General features: G+C 35.3%; 1 protein-coding gene, 1 long non-coding RNA gene and 1 other non-coding gene across 3 annotated transcripts in view; 2 read left to right on the forward strand and 1 right to left on the reverse strand.

The window, feature by feature from the left end:
• LOC111505526 (whirlin) overlaps positions 1–27942 on the forward strand; it is a 112325-nt gene that overhangs the window by 77068 nt on the left and 7315 nt on the right. The window contains exon 2 of the mRNA XM_074174072.1: positions 13277–13540. Within this exon, the coding sequence (XP_074030173.1) occupies positions 13277–13540 (264 nt within the window). The remainder of the gene's footprint in view (positions 1–13276; positions 13541–27942) is intronic.
• On the forward strand, positions 391–560 carry LOC111505529 (U1 spliceosomal RNA). Its single transcript, XR_002722142.2, has one exon. It is a non-coding gene; the product is annotated as a U1 spliceosomal RNA (small nuclear RNA).
• On the reverse strand, positions 27323–27930 carry LOC141481816 (uncharacterized). Its single transcript, XR_012465196.1, has 2 exons — positions 27421–27930; positions 27323–27364 (listed from the first exon to the last, which is right to left on the reverse strand). It is a non-coding gene; the product is annotated as an uncharacterized lncRNA (long non-coding RNA).

The following is a 27942-nucleotide window of genomic DNA, read 5'->3' on the forward strand; positions in this document are numbered from 1 at the left end:
AAGTGAGAGAGGGTGAGTTTTTGAGGGTAAAAAATGGTTTATTTCGATTTCCGGCAAAACTGCAAGTCCTATGTTAAAAAATTGAATGGCAAAGTTGTTGGTAATGAAAAGATCTACAACTTTTGTACCCAAAATTTTTCGAAAATACTCATATTCAGTATAAGAAACTGATGTTGAAGTAACGAAAAAATAAATCAAATGATATCCTTATATTGACTGATAATTAAATATTAGGAAACATCTGAAATCTCACAAAGTAACAATAACAGCAACATATTATACTATTACAATATTCCTACGCTAGATGGAGCACGCATATTCTGCCTTGCATAACGCCTGAGAATGATCAGAATCATGTCTTATATAATCAAATTTTTGCACAAATAACTGATTTTTACCTAGCGTAGGAATTAATCATAATCAAGAAGGTGGTTAACCCTCAGGATGATGCCTTTCCATTGTACTTCGGACAGGCTGACTCCTGCCATAATTATCTCAAATGCAGGTGATTCGGGCGCACAATTTTGGATTTAGTCGGGATTGGGAATTACCAGTCCCGCTGTATTTAATTGAAACATAATTTTCTTACAAAATTTACTAGTCTCTTCCTGATAACAACCCTTAAATTTACCTGGTTATTCTCCAAAGTAGACAATACTTTTGTAACTCGCAACAATACTGAATGCTATACCTATACTATTAATTCAGAAAGTATAGATTCATTTGAATCATTTGCCAAGTTTTCTGTTAGTTCTCAGTACAAAAATCAGAACAATGAAATTGTTCTGGCATTTTGATATCCAAAGTATTTGAAGATAAATATTTAAATCGTTTAGTAATCTCTGAATTATTTTGATTTTTGTATAAAAGTAACGAGATGCCAAGCCAAGTTAGTTCACGACGTTTCGATTGTTAGTATCCACAATCGTCTTAGCGTGATGACTGGACTATTTCCTCCGAGAGATTACTATTAATAGGTCATTCGAGTACCTACTTCCACTTATCTCCTTTTTCCGCTTCACCTGTTGAGTGGGAGATGACTATTTGACGGGAGTTGGCCATTTTTCCCTTGATTATGAGTTTCCATAGATATGAGAGTTATTCTTTTTAATGTTTTGATTTTCAAATTGTCTACTTACAGTAGATAGACAGTAATTAATTGCGGTTGTGACTAACATTTTTAGGAGCTTTATATCTATTTTTCACGTTTTTTAACTAATTGCCTAGCGAGGGATTTTTAGTTCGACTGAAAAATTATACTGTCTGTATTGATTCTTTCATGAATCATTCATGTATTCAGGCTATTTTTTGAGGATTGATTGAATCAACTCATTAAAAATATAATTCAAAAAGTACTGAAATGAAATTATCGAAATGTTTTTCAAAAATATACAGGTGTGAAATGTACATCATCAATAAATGAAATCAAATCGACTAAGAAGGTTCCGATTTGAAATCTCTGGAAAAATAAAAAAATAATAAAAGTAAAATGAATAGCCAAAAATAACAATTATGTCGAGCAATCAAACGTATAATGAAATTACAATAAAATAAAAATAAGGAAATGACATTCAAAACGTGAGATGAAATTATGATAAAATAAAAATGAACAGAAAGTAATATTTTTTTTATTATTCTATTTTTTTTTGTGATTTCATTTCATGATTCATTGCTCAATATAATTGTTATTTTAAGCTATTCGTTTGAATTTAAAAAATTTTTTTTGTTCTTCCAAATCATATATCATGATTAATTGAACAGAACTGGCCGATACTTGATGAAAATCCATATCATGATTAAAATAAGTAATTAACATTAACCGTAACTGAAAGGAATAATTTCAGTAAGTATCGTAGAAAATGCTGCTGCTTTTTAGTTATTATAATGTTTTGAAAATACTCATATTCAGTATAAAAAACGAATGTTGAAGTAACGAAAAAACAAATAAGATGATATCGTCATTTTGATTGATAATTAATTATTAGGAAACATCTGAAATCTTACAAAGTAACAGTAACAGCAACATATTATACTATTACAATATTCCTACGCTAGATGGAGCACGCATATTCTGCCTTGCATAACGCCTGAGAATGATCAGAATCATGTCTTACATAATCAAATTTTTCCACAAATAACTGATTTTTACCTAGCGTAGGGATTTATCATAAACAAGAAGGTGGTTAACCCTCAGTATGATGCCCTTCCATTGTACTTCGGACAGGCTGATTCCTGCCATAATTATCTCAAATGCAGGTGATTCGGGCGCACAATTTTGGATTTAGTCGGGATTGGGAATTACCAGTCCCGCTGTATTTAATTGAAACTTAATTTTCTTCCAAAATATACTAGTCTATTCCTGTCTATTCCTGATATTCCTGATAACAACCCATAAATTCCTGATAACAACCCATAAATTCAGTTGGTTATTCTCTAAAGTAGACAATACTTTTATAACTCGCAACAATGCTAAATGCTATATCTATACTATTTGCTAATTCAGAAAGTATAAAGTCTATCCAAATCCAAGATAGAGTGGATGTAAACATTGACATGCCCTACGCACGTGATATTGAAAATCCCAAGAATTGGCCAGGGTCGTATTCAGAACCAACATCTTGTTCATCGCAAATTCTATATCATACTTAGGAAAACTTTTTTATAATAACGAGTGAAATGCACAAATTTTGCAGTTCAACGGAAAAAATTCAGATAATATGTGTAATATAAAAAGATTTTCATTGGATTTTTCACAGCGCACTCAATCATCATGTGAAAAGAGACGTAATTATTTCCTTATTGATAATTTTTATTTTATGTAAAATCAAAAGGAATATTAATCAAAATCATTCAACTGGATGAATTTGTCTCCTCATCAGTAGTGTCATCCTCACCAATCTGAATTATCAGTGGCTCGATTTGTGCCTCTATTATGTTATCAAGCTTCCACATCTTTGTCTCGATTTCCGATATCACATGCCGAACACACTTCTCCCATTTCTCCGCTGTGACTCTTTTCAAAGCCTCATCAAAAAGTACTTTGAGATCTGCAAATTTGAACGTGGTGCTGAGCTACAAAATTCTTCACATCCGCCTATATTAACTTGATGGGATTGAGCTCGCAGTGGTATGGAGGCAGGCGAAGGACAATTTCGTTTTGGCCTGGTGCCATCTCATCGACTATATATTTTTGGTATTCAAGCTTGCGCTCCTTGACAATTTTTAGTAGCTGTACTCTTAGCATTGAATCTTCAAAGCTAATATTCTTTGATCGCAGCCAATTTTGGATTTCAACCTTCTTTGAAGACGTTGTCGGAATCTTCTCCAACCGTCGCGAATGATAAGGTGCATTGTCCATTACAATCACAGCATTGTCCTCCAGATGGGGTAGAACTTTGGAAAACCACTGTTTGAAAGATTCACCGTTCATTTCTTCGTGATAATCTCCAGTTTTCTTCGACTCGAAACACCACAGCCCTTCAGCAACAAACCCATTCTCATTGCCGATGTGACAAATAATAAGCCGTTTTCCTTTACCTGAAATTATGAAGAGGTATGTAAGTAAGTAAAACAAATACGAGGGTAACTTTTTATATATTGAGATTGAGGCAGGTCTTAATATAAATATAAGTTTACTTGATGGATTTGTTAATCCGGTGGATAGTCCATCTAGAAAGGCCCTCCTAGATGAGGTCACAGTTTTATCGACTCATACTTTAGGGGTAGTATGACCAGCATTAACCCAGGTTTCATCCATATAATAAATTGTTCTCTGTTGTTCCCTATAATATTTAATTTTGGTCAAATACGCTCTCCCCCGTAACACAATTTCCTCTCTATCCAATAATAAACTATTGCGCCCTCATTTTTTCCATACAAAATTCAAATGTTCCAATACTTTATGGAATGTTGACCGCTTAAAACTTGGCAATAAAACAACTTCAATTATTTCTGTGAGTACTTTGTCTATCGTGGGTATTTCATTTCTGAAAAAGTACTCATGCACTTTCCCCCTGATTGCATGTTTATCAGCATCATCTATTGATTTTATAATGCTTTGACGATTCTGATTTGTATTCGGTTTGGAAAAGTATGATTTTGTTTGTATTCCCGTAAAACATTGTAAATCGAAGCGCAACACACTCCAATTTTATCGGAAACTTTCCATACGACTTCGTCGACAGTCGATGTCTCAATTTCTTCCATCTCTTCCTTGAACACATTTAAAATCACTTCTTTCATCTCAACACTCAAATGTCTTTTTTTGGATCGTTTCCTGGCTGGACTCAGAGGATAGCTCACAGTGTCATCAGCAGTGTCTGTACTGGACATCTTGGAAAACAAGTTAAAACAATATACTACTATAACGCACGCCACACAAATACGCAAAAGACTGATTACAACCCTGTGCTGGTACCGAACTCGTACCAAGAAGGCGAATTCACCAATGAACGCTGCCCTTTCCATTTGACACTGGGCGATCACGTGAACATCACGCTTTGGTTTTGTTTCGTTTTACTCTATCTTGGATTTGGATAGACTTTAGAATTTTCAGTGTTGAATTTTAAAGTTGGCATCCTGGTTCGCCCAACTACCTGTCTTTCAAATACCTGTCCTCTTACCTGAAAACTCCTGATATGACCGAGTTTTCAAAATTCATATTTCAGTTTTATACTTGATAATGGGCTCAAACCCAAAACCGGTCGTATAAATAAAATCAACTATTGGTAATTAGAAAAAAGTGTTTTTATTCATTTCATTAAAGTGATCATGAATTACCACAAAATAAACAAGTCATCAATCACACACATAGCTACACATGACATTAAAACGTACAAAACTTTTGGAACAAACTAATATGCATTTGTGATCCACTGTTTGGAACCTTTGCTGGAACCTTCAAGAGGAAGATTAAGTGATGATTGAAACGTGTCGAGGTGTCAAAAATAACGATTTGGTGTTGGGATAGAACCCCTGTAGGGAAGGCCGAGGCGAATTGGATCACTTTTTCTTTGAGGTTGAGCAAATCATACTAAAGTGTTATATTATGTTACTTTTATTGATGAAAACGTAAGAAGTTATGAAATAAATATTTGAAATCTTAAATTATCTATATATTCTCTTACTTAGCTATTAAAACATGTATTACAACATGTAACAAAATTTTGAGTTTCTTAACATTTGCTGTGGTGAAAATTAATAATGAGATGAATTTTAATCATCAGGACATAATCACATATATATGGTTCTTTCTCCCCCTCCCCCCATAAGTTTATGAACTCTCTTGGAAACAATTGGTGACTTTAAAGGTAATGGAAGAATTTTTTTCTGTACAGGTGAAAGGCTGGGCTTTGTCATACTGTTGCGACTTGTGGATGGTAATATATTACGTGGTTTTGTATTTGTGAGTTGGACTTGTACCTTTATTTTGACTGAACTTGTTCTGCGCTTCAGGATTGGTCTTGTGGATTCACTTGTAGGGAACTCTTCAATTGGACTTGAGGCGCTTCACAGTCTCTCTGTTCTGCTGATGAACTCTTAATTTTTATCCCAGGCGTTGCTTTATTCTTCATCTTCTTTCTTGAATCTGCACACGTGAAAGACTGGGCTTTGTCAAACTGTCGTGAACTTGCAGCTGACACTGCATCAGCTACTAGTTGTGTATTTGTGGGGACTGGACTTGGGACTCCACAATGTCTAACTCTTGATCACCGATGAACTTGAGGTCAGGTATTGCATTGGAGTTTAGTGGTAATATTCCAGTCTTTTGAAGCATCGCCAACAGTGGCAGCCTGATTCCGAACCCGTTGGAAAAGTGCTTCGAAAACAACTTTTGTGATTCCTTGGTTCGGATATAAGTGTTGCCATTCTGTAGTTTGTTGATGATAGGTTTTGAGCGGTTTGAAAAACGATAGCGATGGATATGTTGCAACCATAACTTAAAATATTCTTTGATGACCCAGCCTTTTTCTGTCAAGGCAACTTCAGTACCAGATGGCATACCACGCACTATCCTAGCCAAAAGAGAGGAGTGATCTCCACTCTAACGGAACGGGCTCGGAGAATATGTGAACTAGAACATCTGGATAGGGAACTGAAATACCTGGAAGTGACCTTGAGATCGAATGGATACAGTGCCTCCGAGACCAAAAGAGCCTTGAGACCGAAGGGCACCACGGTTCAAAAAGCGAAAAAGGATCAGATGGTTGCACGCGCATTTCTACCGTTTGTCCCTAGGGTCACGGATAGAATTGGAAAACTATTGGGCAAACACGACATCGAAACAGTCTTCAAACTCACGAGGAAGATACAACAAAGCCTAAGGTCGGCTAAAGACAAAAGAGACCCATTATCAGCAGCAACGGTCTATCGCATTCCGGGCACTTGTGGAAAGGTATATATCGGAACCACCAAACGATCCACGGGAACGAGACTAAAAGAGCATAAAAGGAACTGCAGACTAGGCCAAACAGACAAGTCAGCTGTGACAGAACACGCACTGAGTGAAGGAGACCACATAATTTTGTTTGAGAACACAGAACTAACTGCCCTCAACCAGGGATACCATAGCCGACTGGTACGGGAGGCAATAGAGATCCACAAATACACGGAAAATTTTAACAGAAAAGAAGAAGCGGTGAACCTCAATCAAATATGGAACCCCATTCTAAAGAATTCGAGAATAACGAACAGGACAACAGGCAGCAAGGTTGTTAATGTTCCAGGATACAACTGATTACCTGACAAGGCATAAATACGCTTTACGAAGCCCAAAAGGGTAGTCATCGGACAGCAAGCCATGATGGTTGAACATCTGAAGGAGCTAGCCACTCGCGCCAGCGAAACGTCAGGAAGAAATTCCAAAAACCCACGGCTTTCAAACACGAAAAGCAACGACACTGAGAGCCTCATCCGTGAAAGTCTAAACCACTTTGTCAAAATAATTTTTTATATCAGATTTATATTTTTAAATAATAAATTAATATTACGTAAATAACACTGTTTCACATATTATGATGCACTGTTTGGAACCTTTGGTGTGGTAATGAATATTACTGGAGTTTTTTCCCAACACCAAATCGTTATTTTTAACACCTCGACACGTGTTTTGATCACCAAGTGATCATCTTCAAAAGGAAGATTAAAACTAGAAACTAATGCGAGCTAACCCTATTTAGGGTTTTCAGTAATAAACAATGAAATATACAAATACTGAAATCGACCATTTTCACGAAGATGATGATTTCGTGATTACCAATGAAAAAAACTAAGAAAAAACATGCATTATAGCTCCTTACTAAACATATATACCAAGGGGTATAATTATATTGACTGCTAAAAAGCAGGATATTATTCGCAACTCGCATGTGAGATAATAATATTGTACAAGTTTTCAATAAGTACCGATGGTACCGAAGATGAGACGAGGCATCATGGGTACGAGAACGTAATACATTTTTTGTGATAATCATCTCGAAAATTGTATGTACCAATTTGGGCGGATATGAAAGGTTGTTTTTGAGATGTGCAATTTAGTTTGAAACTCATCGAAACGATGATATCAGGCTGAGACGCGTCTAGTCTGAGAATGCGGGTATCGGCATCAATATACCGAGTGAGACAGCTGGTTAATACGTCACATCAATAGGGTGAACAGTGTGGTGAAAATATAATGTTTTTATGCTAGGACCCCAACTTGTTTATTCGAAGAATTAGATCACTGGCTGCTTTGGAGGAAATGACCAGCATTGCCATAAATTAGGTCTGTTCAAAAAATAGGGTGAATATTCAAATTTTTCGGGTTACGATTTTTATTTTTTCTTGTTGTCCAAAAATTACGACCAAGGTGTCATTCGATTCATATTTTTGCCTAGAAAGTTTGAGGAAAGGTCCGAAAACGCGGCGATAATAATTACAAAAGTTATAAACAATTGAGTGAAAAAAAATGGGGCTTTAGTATTTTCTTAATATCTCGGAAAATTTTCAAAATTTTGGAAATTTGAAAGAAGATTTGAAAAGATCAATGAATTTGCGTAAAAAAAGTCCCAACTCCCGAAACTGTATCTCGATTATTTATAATTTTTACAGAGCCCTGAAAATAGAGCCAAAAGCGGGTAGTCTCGCTTCTGCGCGCCTTTCGTCACTCTGACATAAAAAAATTATTTAAACATATCAAATGTAAATATTGAGGAATGAAAAACTTCATGTAATGGGTTGGGCCGATTGGTAGTTCTGGAAGCGCATGTCGGGATTTATCTCACGTGATGTATTTGATTCCATGGCCATCCATCTTTTTTTCCAAGTGTTTGATATTAGTTTCTTTATGATATTAAAGTAATCTGAAAGGGAAATTTGTTCAAACAGTGTTGCGGAAGGAGTAACTGTAACATTGCGAGCGACTGCATCGGCTTTCTCATTGCCTCTATCACCAGTATGGGAAGGTATCCAGATTAGTTTATTACATTTTTGATTCTGCATTAGCTTGGATATCTTTTCCTTTATACGGAAAAGTAGTGAATTGCTTGGGTATAACTGTTTGATTCCATGAATTGCGCTGAGAGAATCGGTGATAATGACAGAGTTGCCTTCCAGTCTTTCACAGTGTGCTACGGCTTGATTTGTAGCGTGTAATTCACCTGTATAAACACTACAGGTTGATGGCAAACGGTATTCAAGCTCCGTGCATGCAACCAAAGACGGAACTGGCAGAATCTTATGTGAGAAACTCAGAGCACTTGGTGGACATCATTAAAAACATCAAACTAAACGACACCGACATCCTTGCCAGCCTAGACATAAAATCCCTCTACCCGAGTATACCCATAAACGAAGCCCTAGCCACCATTAGAACTGATCATAGCTTTCCGCAACATGTCACGGATCTAGCAGAGCACTGCCTTAAAAATACCTATTTCATATTTGATAACCAGATCTATAAACAGGTAGAGGGAGCTCCGATGGGTTCCTCCCTATCGCCCGTGATCGCAAACCTGTTCATGATGCACTTCGAGAAAGAAGCACTTAACAACGCTCGCCTCAAACCAACCCTGTGGAAAAGATATGTAGACGACATATTCATCATCTGGCCCCCCGGAAAACAAGAACTAGACCGGTTTGTGACCTACCTGAACAACATCCATCCCCGCATCCAGTTCACTACCGAAAGAGAGGAGAACAGGCAGCTACCTTTCCTAGACCTACTTATAACACAAAAACCAACGGGCAACTTGGGTTATATAGTTTACCGAAAACCCACACACACCAACCGCTACCTACAAGCAGCATCACACCACCACCCTACCCAGCTACAATCCGTAGCCAACACGTTAATATCCCGCAGTTTCCGCCTAACAGAACCAACAAACAGGGCAACAGAATTGAGGGAGACAACAAAGGCTCTGCGACAAAATGGCTACGGACCAAAGATCATTCGAAAGGCCATCGACAGACAAAAAAGAACAAAAAAAAACATCCACTAGGTCGACAGAAGACTCCACACGACAGACAATCTGTGACACTACCTTATGTCAAAGGTGTGACCGACAAAATCGGGAGAATACTAAGACGTAAAAACATCTGGACAACTTACAAACCACACAAAACGATATCCAGTTGGCTGCCCAGACCGAAAGAGAGAATTTCCCTAAAAAACCAAGGAGTATATAGCATCACATGCGAGAACTGTGGTTAACAATATATTGGTCAGACCAACAGACGTATATCTGCCAGAACCCAGGAGCACAAAAACTCGATAAGAACAAAACAAACCTCCTCTGCCCTCTTCCAACACCATCTACAAACAGGTCACAAGATTAATTTTGAGTCCACAAAACAGATAACACAGGTGCAAAACCCAAGAATTCGACAAATCAGGGAAGCTATCGAAATCGAAAAGCAAGGCCTCATCAACAAAAGGGATGACTCACTAAACATCCCAAGGATTTGGAAAACAATAATTAAAAACAACCACCAAAGACAACCACAAATTGATAATAAAGCATCGCAGGTAGGAGAACCGCCAGAAGCCATTAACAACCCTTAGGTGGAAAAACAGGTAACAAATCCATACAACTTACGCAAGCGAAGCCATATAAAAACACCACAAGAAGAACCTAACATCAATTACACCTCTTGAAGCGAAGCAGTAACTCGTCTTGATAATGCCATCTGAGATGATGGCGAAACGTCGACTATAGAATATTACACAACGGATGAACACCCGGAAAAACAACACATCATATATATATATATATATATATATATATATATATATATATATATATATATATATATATATAATAATGGCCGGTCTGTATTCATAATGCCCGACTCAAATGATCAATGTGATTAGAACAGCATGATTAATCACTTTTCCCGGCCATTATGAATAATGTCCATCCTATCTTGGGCAAAGTTATAAAATAGGTGAACTGTAGTGTTTTTGTTTTGTTTATTAAATGAAAAAAACTAACAACATTTTCATGAAAAGTTAACAAAAACAAATATTGAACATAGTTCAAAATAAATAGTTAAAAATGTAATAACATCAGTAGTTACTTACTTTTATTTTGATAAAAATATTACTTAAGAATAATAGTTTAAAAATTAGTAAACTGAGAAAAATCAACAGAATTATCTATTAATCGAGGACTGTGCAAGAAAGTTATTGAGTTTGGAATTATTTATTCTTGCAAGACGAGCTTTTGTGACATTTGGAATTGCAAAAAATGTTTGATTTCTTGCATTAACAACGTTTTGAATTGCAGTCAGCACTAGAGTTACAATGCTGGAAGCCTTGTCCATCAAAATGAGAGTTTTTTCGAGCATATTCTGGAAGAGTAATATCAACTTTTGAAACATCTTCGATAGAAATGAACTTTTCTTTACACACAGTAAACTAATTTCTGGAGTACAGTTGGTTTGAAAAACTGTGTTTAGTTCCAAGTTTGTAAAGTTTTTCTTTTTCGACAGCTATAATAATAGCAATTATATTACGACTATCCATCTTGGCTCGATGTAAATCTGGTATCCTTACTGGAACGCTTTGGCCTATTTTTGCAATAGGAAATTTTGCATTTGAACGCGCCAACATTTTTTCGGCTTGCTTATCAAGTGATTCGTTAGCTGCGTTACAAGCCTTCAGAATTTCGTTTGATTTTGCCTTTAGTAAAGATGCAGCTTTTTCATTATCAGAATTTTCCTTTTAATTGCTCATATTGGCAGAAGGCTATTGATCGGCTGCTCGCGGGTTTTCATTTATTATGTCCACACTCACAGTGGGTTGCTAATTTTCTGGTAGACTATCGGCAGAATGTTGTTCCAGTTCAGAAAGGCTGTTGATCGTCTGGTCGAGGTTTTTAATTTATTATGTCCACAGTAGATTGCTGATTTTTTGGTTGAATATCGTCAGATTGTTTCCAGTTTGGAACGGGGTTCAGGTTCAATCGTAACAGGAATAGAACCAGTAACAGCAGCTGAGTTTTCATCTATATTATCGTGGTCCAATTTATCACATTTCCCGGCTACAAGTAGAGAAGTATCCATACTGCACAGTCAAAGTGATAAATATATATATATATATATATATATATATATATATATATATATATGATATTATCTCTAATTTCACCGACGTTTCGACAAAATCTCATTTGTCATTATCTAGGTGTGCTGATACGTGTTCAGAAGTTTGTTGACCCTGCTCAACTCACTTCTTAATATACTGGTATTAACCCCGTTATTCCCTTTTATTATATACATATATTATACATATACATACATATATATATATATATATATATATATATATATATATATATATATATATATATATCAGAGTTTTTTGTGCTATTTTTGATATAACCATGGAATAACTTTGTATATACCCTTACAAACCTACATTGAAAAATTCAGTATGAGTTTTGATCGAGTCAATATTGAAATGGAATAAACTACATTTTCAAAATATCCTCAAGACAAAATGGCTTTACTGGTTTTCCATAGAGAACAGGAACTGTTTAATTTGTCTACTTTTTGACCATATTTTTGTTATAACTTCTACCATTTTTATATATGACCAGCAAGTCTATATTTCTCCAAATTATTTTCAGGAACAATCGTTTCATTGAATAAAAATAACTTTCATGAGCACCAAACAAAACTGGCTGGTATCTCAATCGCCACAAAAGAAATAGATAGATAGATAGCACTTTATTTCCAACAGGTGAACGCCCAATTACAGGAAATGTTAAAGAAAATATACTTAAAAAAATAACATTCAATTCAATTAAATTCACATATTACATATTAAATTGGCAAATTACAAATGATATTAATAATATAAATGAAATAATATAATTAGATTCAATTGACATATTATAAATGAATTAGCCTTCACAAGGTTGGCATAGAACAAATGAAAGTTATATAAAAAATATTTAAATGAAAGGTTCTATGTAAGATACAATCCTTGATAAAGTTCAAAGAGTTTCCATTAATGTCACACATGTTACATACTAAATTAAAATTATAACACACCAAATTTACTGGTGCTTTGAGATTCACATTTGTTCTACTACTCTGACAATGAAATGTTTTCTCGTCTCTTGAGTTGAGGCGTGATACATAAGGAAAGGATTTCTGGCAAAAACATAACAATCTGCACTGACAGCAAACAAGCCTTATTAACCTTGAACAGACAACGTGCTGCCTCAGGGCTAGTACTAGAGTGCCACCAATATTTAGCCAAAGCACCGGTAGGAGTAAAGGTATTCGCATTGCTTACTCTTTAGCCAAGGAAACGCTGGACTAAGAATTTTAGGACCCAGTGGCACTTACGGCCTGATGACTTCATCATTTGCGAAACTAGCCAAATGATACACCCATGCTCGTGAGGATGTACAATGGGTCACATGTGGCCTAAGTGCTGTGGTCTTACACTAACCCTCCCTACTCTACAGATACAGAACTTTCATAAGCAATGCTGCTATTTGAAATCGAGTATTCGTATATTGGTGAATAACTTAAAAAGGCTGAAATACATTGAAATCATTATCATAAATATATTCATTGAAAACCTTTTTCTGTTAATCTACTCATCAAACCTGAAATTCTAGCGAGAACTCGATATACCAAACACTGTTTGTCAACTATTCATCAGGAATTGATTTTTGATGAAAGAATCTGAAATGAATCTCATTTGGACCTTGTTACTGAAATAGTCTCTCTAATTTTTCCTTAAGCATACTCTGTAACCTAACAAAAATCATCTTTCTAGGAACTGGCTCATAAACTCTCCAGAAGTTTCGATATGAAAGATGACCAGAACCTCCTGGAAGTTGAAGGTGGCATGAGACGTCACCAATCCATGCAGAGATTAGCGAGAGATGGTATGCCAGACACTCGAGACCCCGCAAGAGTAGTCCAAGATGACGAGGGCAACCTGAGAATAACCGTGAAAAAAACAAAACCAATACTGGGAATCGCTATCGAAGGGGGAGCTAACACGAAACATCCATTGCCGAGGATCATCAATATCAATGTAAGTAAAATTCAATGAATTCCTTTAATGTTTGGGGCAATACAACTCTGAACTGTATCCATTCAACAAACAAAGTGACCCTAACAAAGATAGATGCGTAATCAAAGCATGATCACCATGTATATTTGCATATATTGGGTAAAATAAAGAAGCCTCCTTACGCTGGTCAATCAGATTCAACTGTAATCGGCTGCCGGAATTCATGTTACAGTGTCGAAGTGGTAAGTTACGTTTTAAAGCCTGTTGCGTGTACAGAGTGGGCCAAATTAAACACTTTTGAAGGGAAACTCCTGTTTCCAAACTAGATGGATGAAAATTAATGACTGTGTCTGGGAATCAAATTTTATGACAAACTCAATGATGAAAAACGCATATCGACATCTATCATCGTTTCAGAGTTACAGCATGTTTTTCAATGGTCTAGATCGTCTAGAAACTAATTTTTTCGAATGAGATACTAATAGTTATTGATGAAAAACTGAAAATATTACTGGAGTTTTTTCCCAACACCAAATCGTTATTTTTAACACCTCGACACGTGTTTCGATCACCAAGTGATCATCTTCAAAGAGGAAGATTTCAGTTCTAATCTCAAATTAAATTAAATTAAAACTGAAATCTTCCTCTTTGAAGATGATCACCAATGTTTTGACAGAATCAGAATCAACGAACTTAGACGTGCGCAGCGTTATAGAACCGTGCTTCAAAAAAATTACTAATTATTGGAAAATGAAGGTTTCGTCTTTTCACTTCTCCATCTTGATACAAAAAAATGTGGGGATTGCAAACAGTCGGCTGGCAAAATTATAGTATAAATACTTTGGGATGTGCATAGAATAATATTCATCAACTAACTTGAAACGAGAAAACTATCCACAACGACTAATACATAGCGTTGTTGGAGCGTTTGAAAAAAAATCACCGAAAAACGATGCACCGTGTCATAAATCACTGAAAATGATGGAAAAACTTCATTAGGCTTCGAATTGATTCCGCATCCACTGTATTCTCCAGATTTGCCCCCAGGCGACTTTTTCTCATACCTTGAAAAAAAACTCGCTGGAAAAAATTTTAGCGCCGATGAAGAGGTAATCGTCGAAACTGAGCTATCGTGTTAGCTATCAAAAAATTAAATTGTATAACCGCTATGATCGTTGTGTCGCCCTCGAAGGCAACTATATTGAATGATGAAATAAAATTTTATCAAAAAAATGTTTTTCCTATGTTTGCCTATGAACTTCAGCCCAATATTGAATTCATAAATAGAGCTGCCTGTAAAATCTTTAAATACTTCGGAACTCAGAAAAAAGAAAGCTCTTCATAGAGAATAAATTGAAAGGAGTATATTTCCAGTAAAGGTTAATTTCTCGGTACTGTGCTAAAAGTGTTCCATGTGAGTGGAATTTTATCGTAACTCTTTCATACATTATATTGTGTAGCGCTCTTATAACTGATATCTGATTTGATTTCATAACGAATTTTCGGAACATAAAGTGAAAAGGAAGTTAGGTTAGTATAATTTCAACATTCATAATTCCACATTTTTTTTCTAAAAGATGGAGAACTAGAAAGCAAAAACCTTTCTTCCACAGAATGTATCTCTAAATGAAAATGCTTTTTCAGGAATTTCAACGATGTTATTCTTTCGAAACAAAAAAGTGCGGTTCATAGTTTCCTTCTATTCAGTACGGTTTGCTAATTTGCATGATAATACTTATTCAAACCATTTTGTGTGCTGTAAGATTTCAGCTCGAAGCTGAATGCGAAATTCACTGAATGTAGTGGTAAAAATGAACTTTGCATAAAAGAAATCCTTTCGATGTAAAGTGAGAGAGGCATTCAAAATTGCTTAGTAAACTTGTTTTATTGAATACATTTCTGAGATTCAGAGAAGGTGATACATTACAGTTCACAATTGAAATAAAAGAATTTTATTTACTAAGTTACTACACAGGCAAATCGACGAATAAATGTTGAATGAAAATATTACGCGATAGTATCTAGTGTCAGCAGTTTCTCTATTTCAAATTATTTCTCAGTCAATCCTATGAAGGTAACGACAGTTTGTGTCAGTACATGTTTCGCATAAGACAGATTAGGCATAGATTGGAATTGGCCGCGGTGGTAGTGCGCCCGACCCACGATCGGAAGGTCGTGGGTTCGATTCTTGCCTCGACCAGATATTTTTCTCGACAGAATTTATCTGGTTGAAGCTGGAATGATTCTGCAACCGTGTTAGGAATCACATCTTAAAAGGTAAGATCTCGCTGGTCCTTAGCTCGCACAAGTTTCTCAACTTCTGAGAGTGTTCGTTCGTATGGGGGCGACAGCTGATTAACGGAAAAACAGATTTTAAAAACAGATTTTTTTTTAAACATATATCTTAAAAATATTCAAAACTATGCGTGGGTTTTCGGACTAACTGAACTAACCATCAATGAACTCTCTAACGGTAGCCTAATATAGTTTTTCAATACCCTCGCAAACAATAATGCTTGAGACTCACATAATAAACATTAGTTATAATTGATCAGAGAGTAATAATTTATACAGATACAAACGGGAGGTACCGAAAAAAAGTATTCACATACTACATGGGCTGAAAAGTCTTGGGTTTAACACATAGATGGCGCTGGTCTTATTGCATTCACCGCTTTTTCAGTTAGTAGGTACTAACCTTCAATCTTCCATTCTTGTAACAATCACTCAATATATTACAAAAGGTATTGATTATCAGTCTCAGACTGATGTCATCTACACTGATTTTTCTAAAGCGTTCGACAGACTTGACCATAGTATGCTATTCAACAAGCTTTCGACTTTTGGGTTATCCAATGAATTAATTACCCTCTCCAAATCGTATTTTTACAACCGTAAGCAGTACGTCCAACTCAGTGTCCTCAAGTATATCGAATATATAGTCACATCTGGTGTACCATAAGGATCAAATCTAGGACCCCTACTGTTCAATATGTTCATTAATGATATCGGAGCTGAGATTGATGCCAATTTCTTTTTATACGCAGATCACTTGAAACTCAATCACAATATAACATGTTCTAATGAATGCGAACATCTCGCCCTGAATTTGAACCGCTTTGCTGCTTTGCACATGGTGTCGAAAGAATAATCTATCTCTCAACATATCCAAATGTAATCTAATATCTCACTCACTGAAAACGAACTTGAATTCACACAACTACGGTCAATAAAATTGAAATATAACAATCTTTATTATTCATAGAAAAATATTTAGTATGGAAAGTTAATTTGCTATATTTTCAGACAAACGAAAGTCTATTTTTATTACCAACAATGTGTCATGGGAAAACTTTGACAGTCATTCGAATATATTTATTGAAATTTTATTCCCAAACTCACTTTTAGAAAGTGAATTTAAAGTTTCATTATAATTCAACAGTCATATAAATAACTAACATTTCATTCAAAGGTCAAAAATATATGGGAATTGAAACGTTTGTTGAATTTACTCGAATAATACATTCCATTTACTGTTGAATAAAAATGTTTGTTCATTGCCGAGTTGAACTATATACATATAGATTATTTTCTAGCATAATATATAGTAAATTGGCGTTCCATTTTCCAATACTCTGAAACAATATTTTTCTTCAGAATCAATAAAAGCTTCAAGCTTCAACTCGGCCTCAATTATCATAATAATAATAATAATAATACGGCACTCTTACGGTATTGACGAGACACCGGTGTTGCCCTACGCTCCGGGGGATATTGAATCCGTTGTGGGGAACGAGAAGTGCCGAATTTATTGGAACTATTCGTTCCCCACCCTCAGGCTCATACAAGCTAATAAGCCTGATGTAGTCCTTCTCGACCACCAGACCAAAACGATATTTGTCGTGGAGTTTTCAGCTCCTGGCGAGACGAATATCGTCAGAAAAGAGGAGGAAAAACGGATAAAATATCGAGATTTTCTCTTCGAACTCCGCAGACTCTATCCAGATCACTCTGTCAAGATGGTCGTTCTGATTATTGGAGTCCTTGGTGGAATGATGTCTTCTCTACTCTCGAATCTCAAAATCATACCGGCTTGCCGCACTAAGGCAGAAATCTTAGCCGCACAGATGCAGAAGGCTGTCATTCTTGGCTCACTGCGTTTGCTCAGGGCACATGATTCTCGGACCCAATGATCACTTACCCCACGGTGTGGGGAGTGGTCATTGGCTGATAATGCTGGCGCGCCCTCCCGAATGTATCGGGGCTTCGGGGGATAGGGCCTGACCAGCGCACACTACGGTGATAATAATAATAACTTTATTCACAACGTATACAGATTAGAATACAATTAAAACAAAATATGTGAACAAAGTGGTTTGGCGATAAGAGCAGAGCTCTTGTTTCGCAAGAAGTTATAAAGAATATGTAAGTACATAAATATTTGTATAAGAATATGTATGGCCTTCATGGAGTAGAAACTACAAAACATTTTATTAAATTTTGTGAATTTAATAATAATAATAATAATAATAATAATAATAGAATTTATTCATCAATCAAAGGATATACAAGGCATTATACATACACATACATAACACTTATCAGACTAGTCAAGAAAGAAAAGAAGGTAATCTACAAATAAGTTGTTAATCGCAAACAAACCAGAAAAATTGTACATACAATAGTCAGTTTTACAATTATGAGAAATCACGAATTATAAAAGTCTTCAACATTATAAAATATTTTTTCAAGAAGAAAGTTTTTCAATTTATTTTTGAATAGAATGTCATTCAGATTCACATCTATCAAATCTCTTATTTTATTGAAACACTTGATACCAATATGCTTTGGTGAATTTTCACAGATTGATAACCTTGAATAGGGTTGTCGAAGTTTTTCTTTATTCCTAGTATTATACATATGAGTGTCTTCATTCCTCATTAGTTCTTTTTGGTTACGTTTTATGTACATAATCAGTTCAAGAATATATAAACATGGAAGAGTTAGTATTTGGAGATTCTTGAATAAAGGTTTACATGTTGTGGTTGGATGAGCATGACAAATCGTTCTTATTATCCTTTTTTGAGATACAAATGCCCTTTCAAAGTGACAAGACGACCCCCAGAAGATCACGCCATATTGTAGAGTAGACTGTACCATCCCAAAATAACATAGTCTCAAGATGTCTGCTGATACAGTATCTCGCAGATTTTTTATTATATAGCATGTAGTGTTTAGTTTCGAACATACAGTATTTATGTGTGCTTCCCATGTTAGCTTACTATCCAAAGTAACACCTAAGAATTTGATGGTTTCCATGGATTGTATAGATTTACCAGATAAGGTTAAGTATAGGTCATAATTTGGATTCATGTTTTTTGGCAAGAACCGGACATAATTGGTTTTTTTTATTCAGGCTGAGGCCATTCTCAAAGCTATACCTTTCTATTTCATTAGATGCCTTGTAAGTAATTGTTCTATCTTGGTAATGAAGGTACCAAATTCACTATCTGGAGTTCTGTATATGCTAATAATATATATGAAATTATTTCTGTTTAGAAATTTGATACGTGTCAAACACGTTTCAAAGCTCTTCTCTATACTACCTTTATAAGTTATTGGTTCAAGGTTTACTTCTTCATTAGCAAATATACATACTCCCCCTCTTCGATGTTGTGTCCTAGCAAAATATGAGATGAGTTTGTAGTTTTTAATCACAGTTGTCTTCAGTTCATCTTCTGTGAGCCAGTGTTCATCGATACAAGCGATTTTCACATTATGTGTTGTCAGTAGTACGTTAAGGTCATCACATTTTCCTGAAAGTCCCTGTAAGTTGAAATGAATCATATTGAATGCATCATCACAGTTCAGTGGTTGTTGGGGGTATGATGATCTTGTTGTTGTATTTCTAAAAAAGACCTCGGTTGGTTTGTCTGTGCCTCCTCTTCTTTTGGTTGCCCATCTAGAAAGTGTTGCCCTAGCTTGAAATTGAATCTACTATAAATTATATTTCTGGGCCAAAAGTCAGGTGCGTAGATAAGTTCTTTTAGATGAGGATCTACTCCAATCATAAAAGACTGGTTATCCTTCCGTATGTTTTTTGTTTCTAGTTTTTTGACGTGCACATTTTCTGTCCTCGTTTTATCTTTAATATATTTCTCTATGTTATCCTCCTTAATGGTGTCTGGTACCCGTGATATAAATAGCCATATCTTTTTGCTTTTATTTTCGTGTTTCCCATAAAAATGTTCATTTCCATTACCACTTCCAATGTTATGTCCTCTTCTCCTTCTTGTTACTACTTGGTAATCATGCTGTGTTTCTTCATCATTTTTTGTCAACATTATGATTTCGTTCATTTTTTGTTCTATTTGAATTTGTAGTATTTTTGGTGCAATCTGATTCACTTTAAGAAATGAATCACCCTGTAATTGGGCATTCTCCGACTTCTGGCTGTTTATTACCTTTGACTCATTTATAAAGTTTTGCTTGGTATGTTTGGTTTTTTCAGCCTCACCTTTTTCTGATAGGCCTTTTTTTTGTGCTATTTGCCTGCCGTTTTTTTTGTTCAGATTGAGTTTTGTGAGGATAATTATAGCTATATTGTGACAAAATATTTTCTAGGAATGCGATTTTGTCATTCAATAATGAGATAACTATCTCTTTGTCCTTAATAATTGTTTCCTTATTCTGGATTACGTCTCTTAGAAGTTTATTTTCTTCTTTTAGGAATATTTCCTCAGTGTAGACTAGGTCACTTTGGTTTCTTTCTTTACCCTGGTTTTGATTTCCCACCACATGCTTACAATCACCTTTTTTAGACTCATTAGCCTGCCTGAGACATGCAGGATGAAAAGTGTCTTCACATTTGATACACAATGCTTTGTTCACAACTTTTTTCTGAGAAGTTTTACATATAAATTCATTGTTTTCTTTAGAGTTTAATGACAGTGGACTTGCACCTGCCGACATTTGGTGTTATAGTTGAGGAAATTATATTTCGGCTTGAGGTAAAATAGGCCGATTAAATACTAGACCAGTGGTCGCCAACCTGTCGATCGCGAGCTACCGATAGCTCGCGGAGGCAATTCTAGTAGCTCTCACAACGATTTTAATTTAAAAAATACGAAAATTCCACAAAAAATCTAATTGTCATAATATTAAACATAAACAGCGGCAACGTTGCGGTGAGCGATCTGCCGCTAACGCCATCAAGCTAGAATCGGCTAGAACCAACCAGCCGGACCAGCGCGTTAGTGTTCGAGAACGATCTGGATTGCTTTGAACGGGATAAATACGCACGGCGCGGCGACATTGCGCTTAGTTTAAAACTGAACGCGTAACCAGCGTCCAGCGGTTGGGTTAGTAGAGAACAACAAAAATAATATTATGGCAAGCAGTTGTAAGAAGGTAAAGACATACCACTTTCATTCGGAATGGGAAGAACAATACTTTTTTACAGAAGTTAAAGATAAAAATGTTTGTTTGTTATGTAATAGTTCGGTCTCCGTTGCTAAAAAAGGAAATATTGAGATACATCATAAAACTGTACATTCTAATTTTGAAAAATCATTCCCACTACATTCTGCCGCCAGAAAGGAGTAACTGAAACAGCAAAAAAAGCAGTTAATTGGACAACAATCAATATTTTTAAGAACAGTCGACAAAAATAAGGCTGCAACTAAAGCATCGTACCGTGTGTCCCAGATAATTGCACAAAAAAAGAAACCTTATGAAGACGGGGAAATGATAAAACAGGCGTTTTCAGAAGCTGCTGATTCGTTATTTGCCAACTTTAGAAATAAAGACGAGATAGTTTCAGCTATGAAATCTATGCAATTTTTGCTAATACAGTGATGAGACGTGTAGAAGTAATGAGCAATGATATTTTTTTACAGTTGAGAACTGACTTAGATAACTGTGTTTATTTTTCACTTCAACTGGATGAATCAACAGATGTCGTTGACACTGCCCAGATGGCCGTGTTCGTCAGGATGGTTTTTAGTGATTTTACGATTGAAGAAGATTTTTGAAGTTCATTCCACTGAAAGGACACACTACTGGACATGAGTTGTTTTCTCATTTAAAAAATATTATTTCTTCCGAGAAAATTCCAATAACGAAAATGGTAGGCTTGACAACCGATGGCGCTCCAGCTATGGTGGGTTGTGATAAGGGTCTGGTGGCGTTATGTCGTAAAGATGAAACTTTTCCGCAATTTCTCTGTTACCACTGCATTATCCATCAGCAAGCATTATGTGGAAATTTCCTGAAACTAAACAACGTTATGAAACTGGTGGTAAAAATTGTGAACAAGATTAGAGCTCAAGCGTTACAAAGAAGATTATTCAGAACCTTGGCCGATGAAGTTGACTGTCAATACGGGGACCTACTCCTTCATTCTGAAGTTAGATGGTTAAGTAGAGGACGGGTGCTTAAAAGTTTTAATGATGTCCTATCAGGCATAGTTCAATTTTTCAAACAACGCGATGAACCGACTCCGGAACTAGAAAATTCAATCTGGCTTAGAGATTTTGGTTTTCTCGTGGACATTACAGAGAAATTAAACGAACTTAATTTGCAGCTTCAGGGGAGAGACAAAGAACTAGCGGAAATGATTTCTGATATAAAAGCATTTATCAAAAAGCTGGAGTTTTGGAAACAAAACCTAATTAACAGCAATGCCAAACATTTTCCTATTCTTTCAGAAAAAATATCTCAAAATCCATTAGAACCCTATGACAACAAATATCATGTAGAAATAATTTCTACCATGAAGAATAACTTCAAAAATCGTTTTGAGGATTTCAATCAAATGGCTTTAGTAGCGCAGTTTGTTGTTTCACGCTTTATGGAAATTGATATCCAACAGTTTGCAACTTGTGTTATGCAGAACTTTGGCGAAGACATCGCTGCAACAGAAATGGAAGTCATTAAGTTTCAAAATGATTTTGCCTTAAAATCGTTAGTCTCCAATACTGAATGTATCTGGCCTATTGTAAGTAAAGACAAATATTCAGTTCTATTCCGTGTTGCATTGAAAGTGAAAGCATTATTCAGTTCAACCTATTTGTGTGAATCTTCTTTTTCCAATATGAAGTTTATTAAGAACAAATATCGCAATCGACTTACAGATGAACATTTGGATAATTGTATACGAATGGCTGCATCAAATTATACTGCAAACATTAAAAAAATTATCGATGAGTCTGAGTGTCAGCCTTCTCATTGAACGTGCTTTTTTATTTTTCAATGTTAATATTCATGATAGTGCGTTACTTTTTTGTTGTTATTATTACCTATTTTTAAATCATACGTGATATGCCGTTGTGGCTGTATAAAAGTTTGTGTTTATTTTTCAAACACCTTCGTTTGATAGGAATGTAGCTGTGAACAAGTACGTACTAGTAATATTAGTTATTTTGTTATTAGTTTATTATTAGTACCTATGTATTATGTATTACCAGTTAAATAGTAAAATAAATACATATAATGATAAATTAACTGTAGATTATTTCATTTACGTTGCGTTACGTGGCTTCCGTGTGGGTAGCTCGCTGTTTATTCCAAAATTAACAAAGTACCTCAACACATTGAAGAGGTTGGCGACCACTGTACTAGACAAACAAAAGGTAAGAAAAATAGATGAAATCTTAGACAAATATTACACGTTCTATAAGAATAAAATATTATTGTACAAATAGATAAAATCTTAGGCAATATGAATAAAATTATGCTACTTACAATACAGTATGACACAACTTTGGGATAAATTTGAATAAGACTAACTTATTTCACTCCAACAGATTTTTGAAAAATTGTCTATCTTTTTCGAGAATGTGTTTTCTTATTTGTTTTTTGAATATTGGTTTGGAATAAGATTTTTTTATTTTGTGAGGTACGGTGTTATATAATTTAGTTGCCATGAAAGAATATGCTCTTTGTGAAATTGGCTTTTTAACAGTAGGATAGGTTAGTTGGTCGCGATGTCGTGTGTTATAGTCGTGATTTCGTGATGTTGCTTTATTTTTGCTGAAATGATACTTCACGTTTGTACAATAGTAATATAATTGTCTCATATCCATAACTCCACACTCTTTGTACAGGAAATCTGACGAGAAACATGATTTTCTAGACATGATCAACTTCATGAATCTCCTTTGTAATACCTCTAACGGATTGAGGTGTACACGCAGAGCTGATCCCCATGCTGTTATACCATATTTCAAATGGCTCTCTACTAGGGAACTATATAATTGATTAGGTTCTTTGTGAGGTAAGTAATTTTTCAAGGAACGGAAGTTGTGAAGCATTGTTTGCAGTTTATTTATTGTAATATTTTATATGAGTCCCATCTTAAGTTTCTATCTATATAGATGCCCAAGTATTTGATTTCTCTCAGGGAGTTTTAAATGGACAATCATTGGATAGAATTCAGCTGAAAGGAAGAAAATTAGTTTTTTCCAGATTCACTGTCAGGAGCCTTTGGTCAAACCGTTTTTTGAGCAAGTGGAAATCTGTTTCTACGTTCTTTTTCAAATCAAGCCAAGCGTCTGCCTCATAGAATATCGCAGTATCGTCTGCGTATCCAATTATTTTCCCAACGCTGTCCAAATTGAATAATTCATTTAGATATAAATTGAAAAGCAGAGGGCCCAGTACCGTACCTTGTGGAACTCCACATTCTATTTGTTTTTGATTGCTAATTGTATATGCAATTCGCACAACTTGCATTCTATTTCGAAGATAGCTTTCAAAAAGCGTTTGGCAGTTCCCTCTGATACCATTATGTTCTAAAGTTTGTAGGAGTAGTTGATGATCGACAGTATCGAAAGCCTTCGTTAGGTCTATAAATAGACATAAAGAAGATTTTCCTTTCTCCAAGAATGTATGTATCAATTCTGTCAGTTCAAGAATCGCGTCTTCGATTGAGGTTTTTTCTTTGAAGCCAAATTGTCTATCTGAAATCAATTCGTATTTGGTTATAAATGAGTTTATTCTTTTCTTTATCAATTTTTCGAAAATTTTTGATAGATGGGTGATAAGCGAGATTGGTCTATAATTTATGATTTCAGTTTTATCTCCTTTTTTATGGATAGCAGTCACTACTGCAGTTTTGAATGAGTCGGACCACACACCAAGTAATATACATTTATTAATAATGAAAACTAAAAGATCTAGTATATAATGTGATATTGATTTTAGCAGTTCTGCTTTAATTTCGTCTTTTCCTACCGCCTTTTTGTTTTGAGGTCGCAGATTAAAGCGTTTACTTTATTTTTATCAGTTAGGCTTAAGACAAAAGAGTTTGATAAAATGTTTGGATGAATAACGAGGTTATTATTTTCGACTATTTTATTTGCCAATTTCTTTCCAATATCTACGAAATTATCGTTGAATTCATTGGCTATGTCTCTGTTGTTTGTTAGGAGTACTCCCTGATCATTTTTTATTGGTCCAATTGTGGTTGATTTAGGTTCAGTGCCGGTGATTTCTTTCACAATATTCCATAGTTTTTATCATACGCCTCAGAACTCTCGTGAATCAACTACCATATTTTCAAGCACTTCGATAACTTTCTTAAAGGTCGAACTCTCGCCTATCAGGACTGGGCAAAAACTGGCTTTCGTCGACTTCATCGAATCCCCGAATTTTTATACTGACGCAATTAATCGACTTGTGTTATGTTGGCAAAAGTGATCAAAATATCTCATTTCGATTGAATTGATTACGCCTTCAATGAGATATTACAGTTTAAAGTAGACTCATATAAATGAAAAATACTTTTGAAACAACCTGAAAGACTTTGTAGAGGAACCTCAATGCGACACACTCTGTACGTGGTTATGAAAATGGTTTCATAAAAAGTCTACCCACAGCATGATTATATTGTTTATTAAAGAAAAACCAATGATACCTCGGTGGTAGTATATTATACTTTCAATGCTGTAGTCAAGAAGTGCTGTAACCTAACCAGCATCTCATTACTACCATTATCCGTCAATGGCCGTATTCTTTTATTTTGTTTTGTATGACTCGTCTGGAATGTATTTGAAATTGAATTAAATCATTCCTTTTGTAATATACAGGGAAAAATGTAAACATTACTGTGCACTTATAAGAAAAATCATACATTTCAGTCATATTTACTTGATGAAAATCTATAACGTATTCAAGAAACATTTTATTGTGAGATTTCAAAACCGCTGTGTTTCGCTATACCACACCTTCCTCAGGCGTATCTATACCAATTAAAATCTACATATTCAATGATTTATATATAATACTAGTAATACAGCATTTATTGCCCAACCTACCTACAATAGCAAATACAATATAATTAGAAGTATAGTGACAGTGTTACAACGAATAAAATATGACATGGATTCAACATAAAAATTAATAGAAAAAAAGATTACATCTATGATTGATTCCCAAATTGTTTATAGATGTGCTCGAGATCTATTTCTCAATTCCTTCTTACTGCAGGTAAAAATATTACAAATATTTGATAATTTGTTAGCATTTGAACACATCACAATAATTGGTGGTTTAGACATAATATTTGTTTGAGCTCTTTTGCACTCAAAAGTGATATTTTTTGATCTAGACTCCAATCTGGGCACATGAAAATCTATTTGTGATGATAGTACAGGGGAGTCAACTTCACATTTCAGTAGCTTATGTAGAAATATTATGGATGCTTGATTTCTGCGTAGTATATTAATATATTCAGATCCACTTGAAGGATACATTCCATCAACCTTGAAGCATAGAAATTTCAAAAACTTTTTTAGACTTTCTCGATGGTAAAGAAAGTGCATCATGCACTTCTTCCAATTTATGGGCAGTTTCGTCAGCCTACTGAGGGAGCTATTCGTAAACTTGTGACTGAATTTCGAACCCAGTTTACATTATTGGACATTAAACCACCAACACGCATATGTAGAGTGAGGATCAAAAGAAATATTGCGGCTGCATCCGCCAGTGTTCATGATGACCGTGAAATGTCGATTCGCCACCGATCGCAGTAATTGGGCCTCTTTTACTCCACTACGTGGAAAATTTTGCGAAAGCATTTGGATGTGAAACCTTATAAGATACAGCTGGTGTAAGAATTAAAGCCACACGACCTTCCACAACGTCTAACATTTGGCGATTGGGCGCTGGCAAAGTTGGAGGAAGATCCACATTTTTATCGAAAAATTGTGTTCAGCGACGAGACTCATTTTTGGTTGAACGGATACGTTAACAAGCAAAATTGCCGCATGGATTATGGGTCGGTAGCATCATCGGGCCGTACTTCTTCAAAGACGACAATGGCCGGAACGTTACTGTGAAACAATGGCCCAATTAAGGGCCTGCTCTGGAAGCCAATATTGAAGCATTTATACGTGAAAAACCAGTCGATATGTTAGAGAGAGTATGCCAAAATTGGACCTTGCGCATGAGCCATCTAAAGCGGAGTCGCGGACAACATTTGCATGAAATCATCTTCAAAAATTACATTATATTGATCGTTCTATCGATTTCAATGAAGATTTCATCAATTTTTTAAAATTTTTTGTGTTGTTTTGAAAATTGAATCCTATACCTATCAAAAAATCACCCATTATATAGGTAGTGAAACTCTCACAATAAAGTGTTTCTTGAGTATATTTCAGAAGAATATCCAAATAGGAATCACACGTTAAAAGCTAAGACCTAGTTAGTCCTTGGCTCGCATTGTTGAAGGTTATCAATGATATCACTACTTCTCGGGACAAATCGATGGTTTCATTTTTAGTTATGCTTGATCAAAGCAAAGCATTCGATCTGGTAAACTTCAAACTATTGCTGAGTAAACTAAAATACATTGGGTTTGAATGCAGTTCTTTAGATTGGGTGAGAAGCTATCTCACAGGAAGGGCTCAACGGGTTATACTGGATAATGGTCAATTATGCTCATCTCTTCAGGAAACTTCTTCTGGTGTACCACAAGGTAGCATTCTAGGTCCATTATTGTTCTCTCTTTTCATTTTTGACTTTCCTGCCACGTTATCCCAGTGCGACGTACATTTATATGCTGATGATTTTCAATTATATCTGTCAAGTCAATCTAATAATATTTACCATGCTATCACCAGGATGAACTTGGATTTAGAAAATACATTTCTATTTTCCAAAAATCATGGCCTTCGAATTAATCCAAATAAAACAGTAGCCCTATGTTTGGGATCTGATCTACAAAGAAATGAAGTTGAAACAAATTTTCATCTTTTTCTTGACAATGAACCGATTGACTGGGTGAGTTCAGCAAAAAATTTAGGGGTATATATTGATAACAATCTCTCGTTCAACGAGCACGTTAAACACATTTACAAAACTTGTTTTTTTAAACTGAAATCCTTATACAAGTTTAAGTTCCAGCTTTCTCAAAAAAC

Source organism: Leptinotarsa decemlineata, unplaced genomic scaffold (genome assembly GCF_025532065.1).
Source record: "Leptinotarsa decemlineata unplaced genomic scaffold, Ldec_3_MD MMD2_tig00000505_RagTag_RagTag, whole genome shotgun sequence".
NCBI classification, from domain to species: Eukaryota; Metazoa; Arthropoda; class Insecta; order Coleoptera; family Chrysomelidae; genus Leptinotarsa; species Leptinotarsa decemlineata.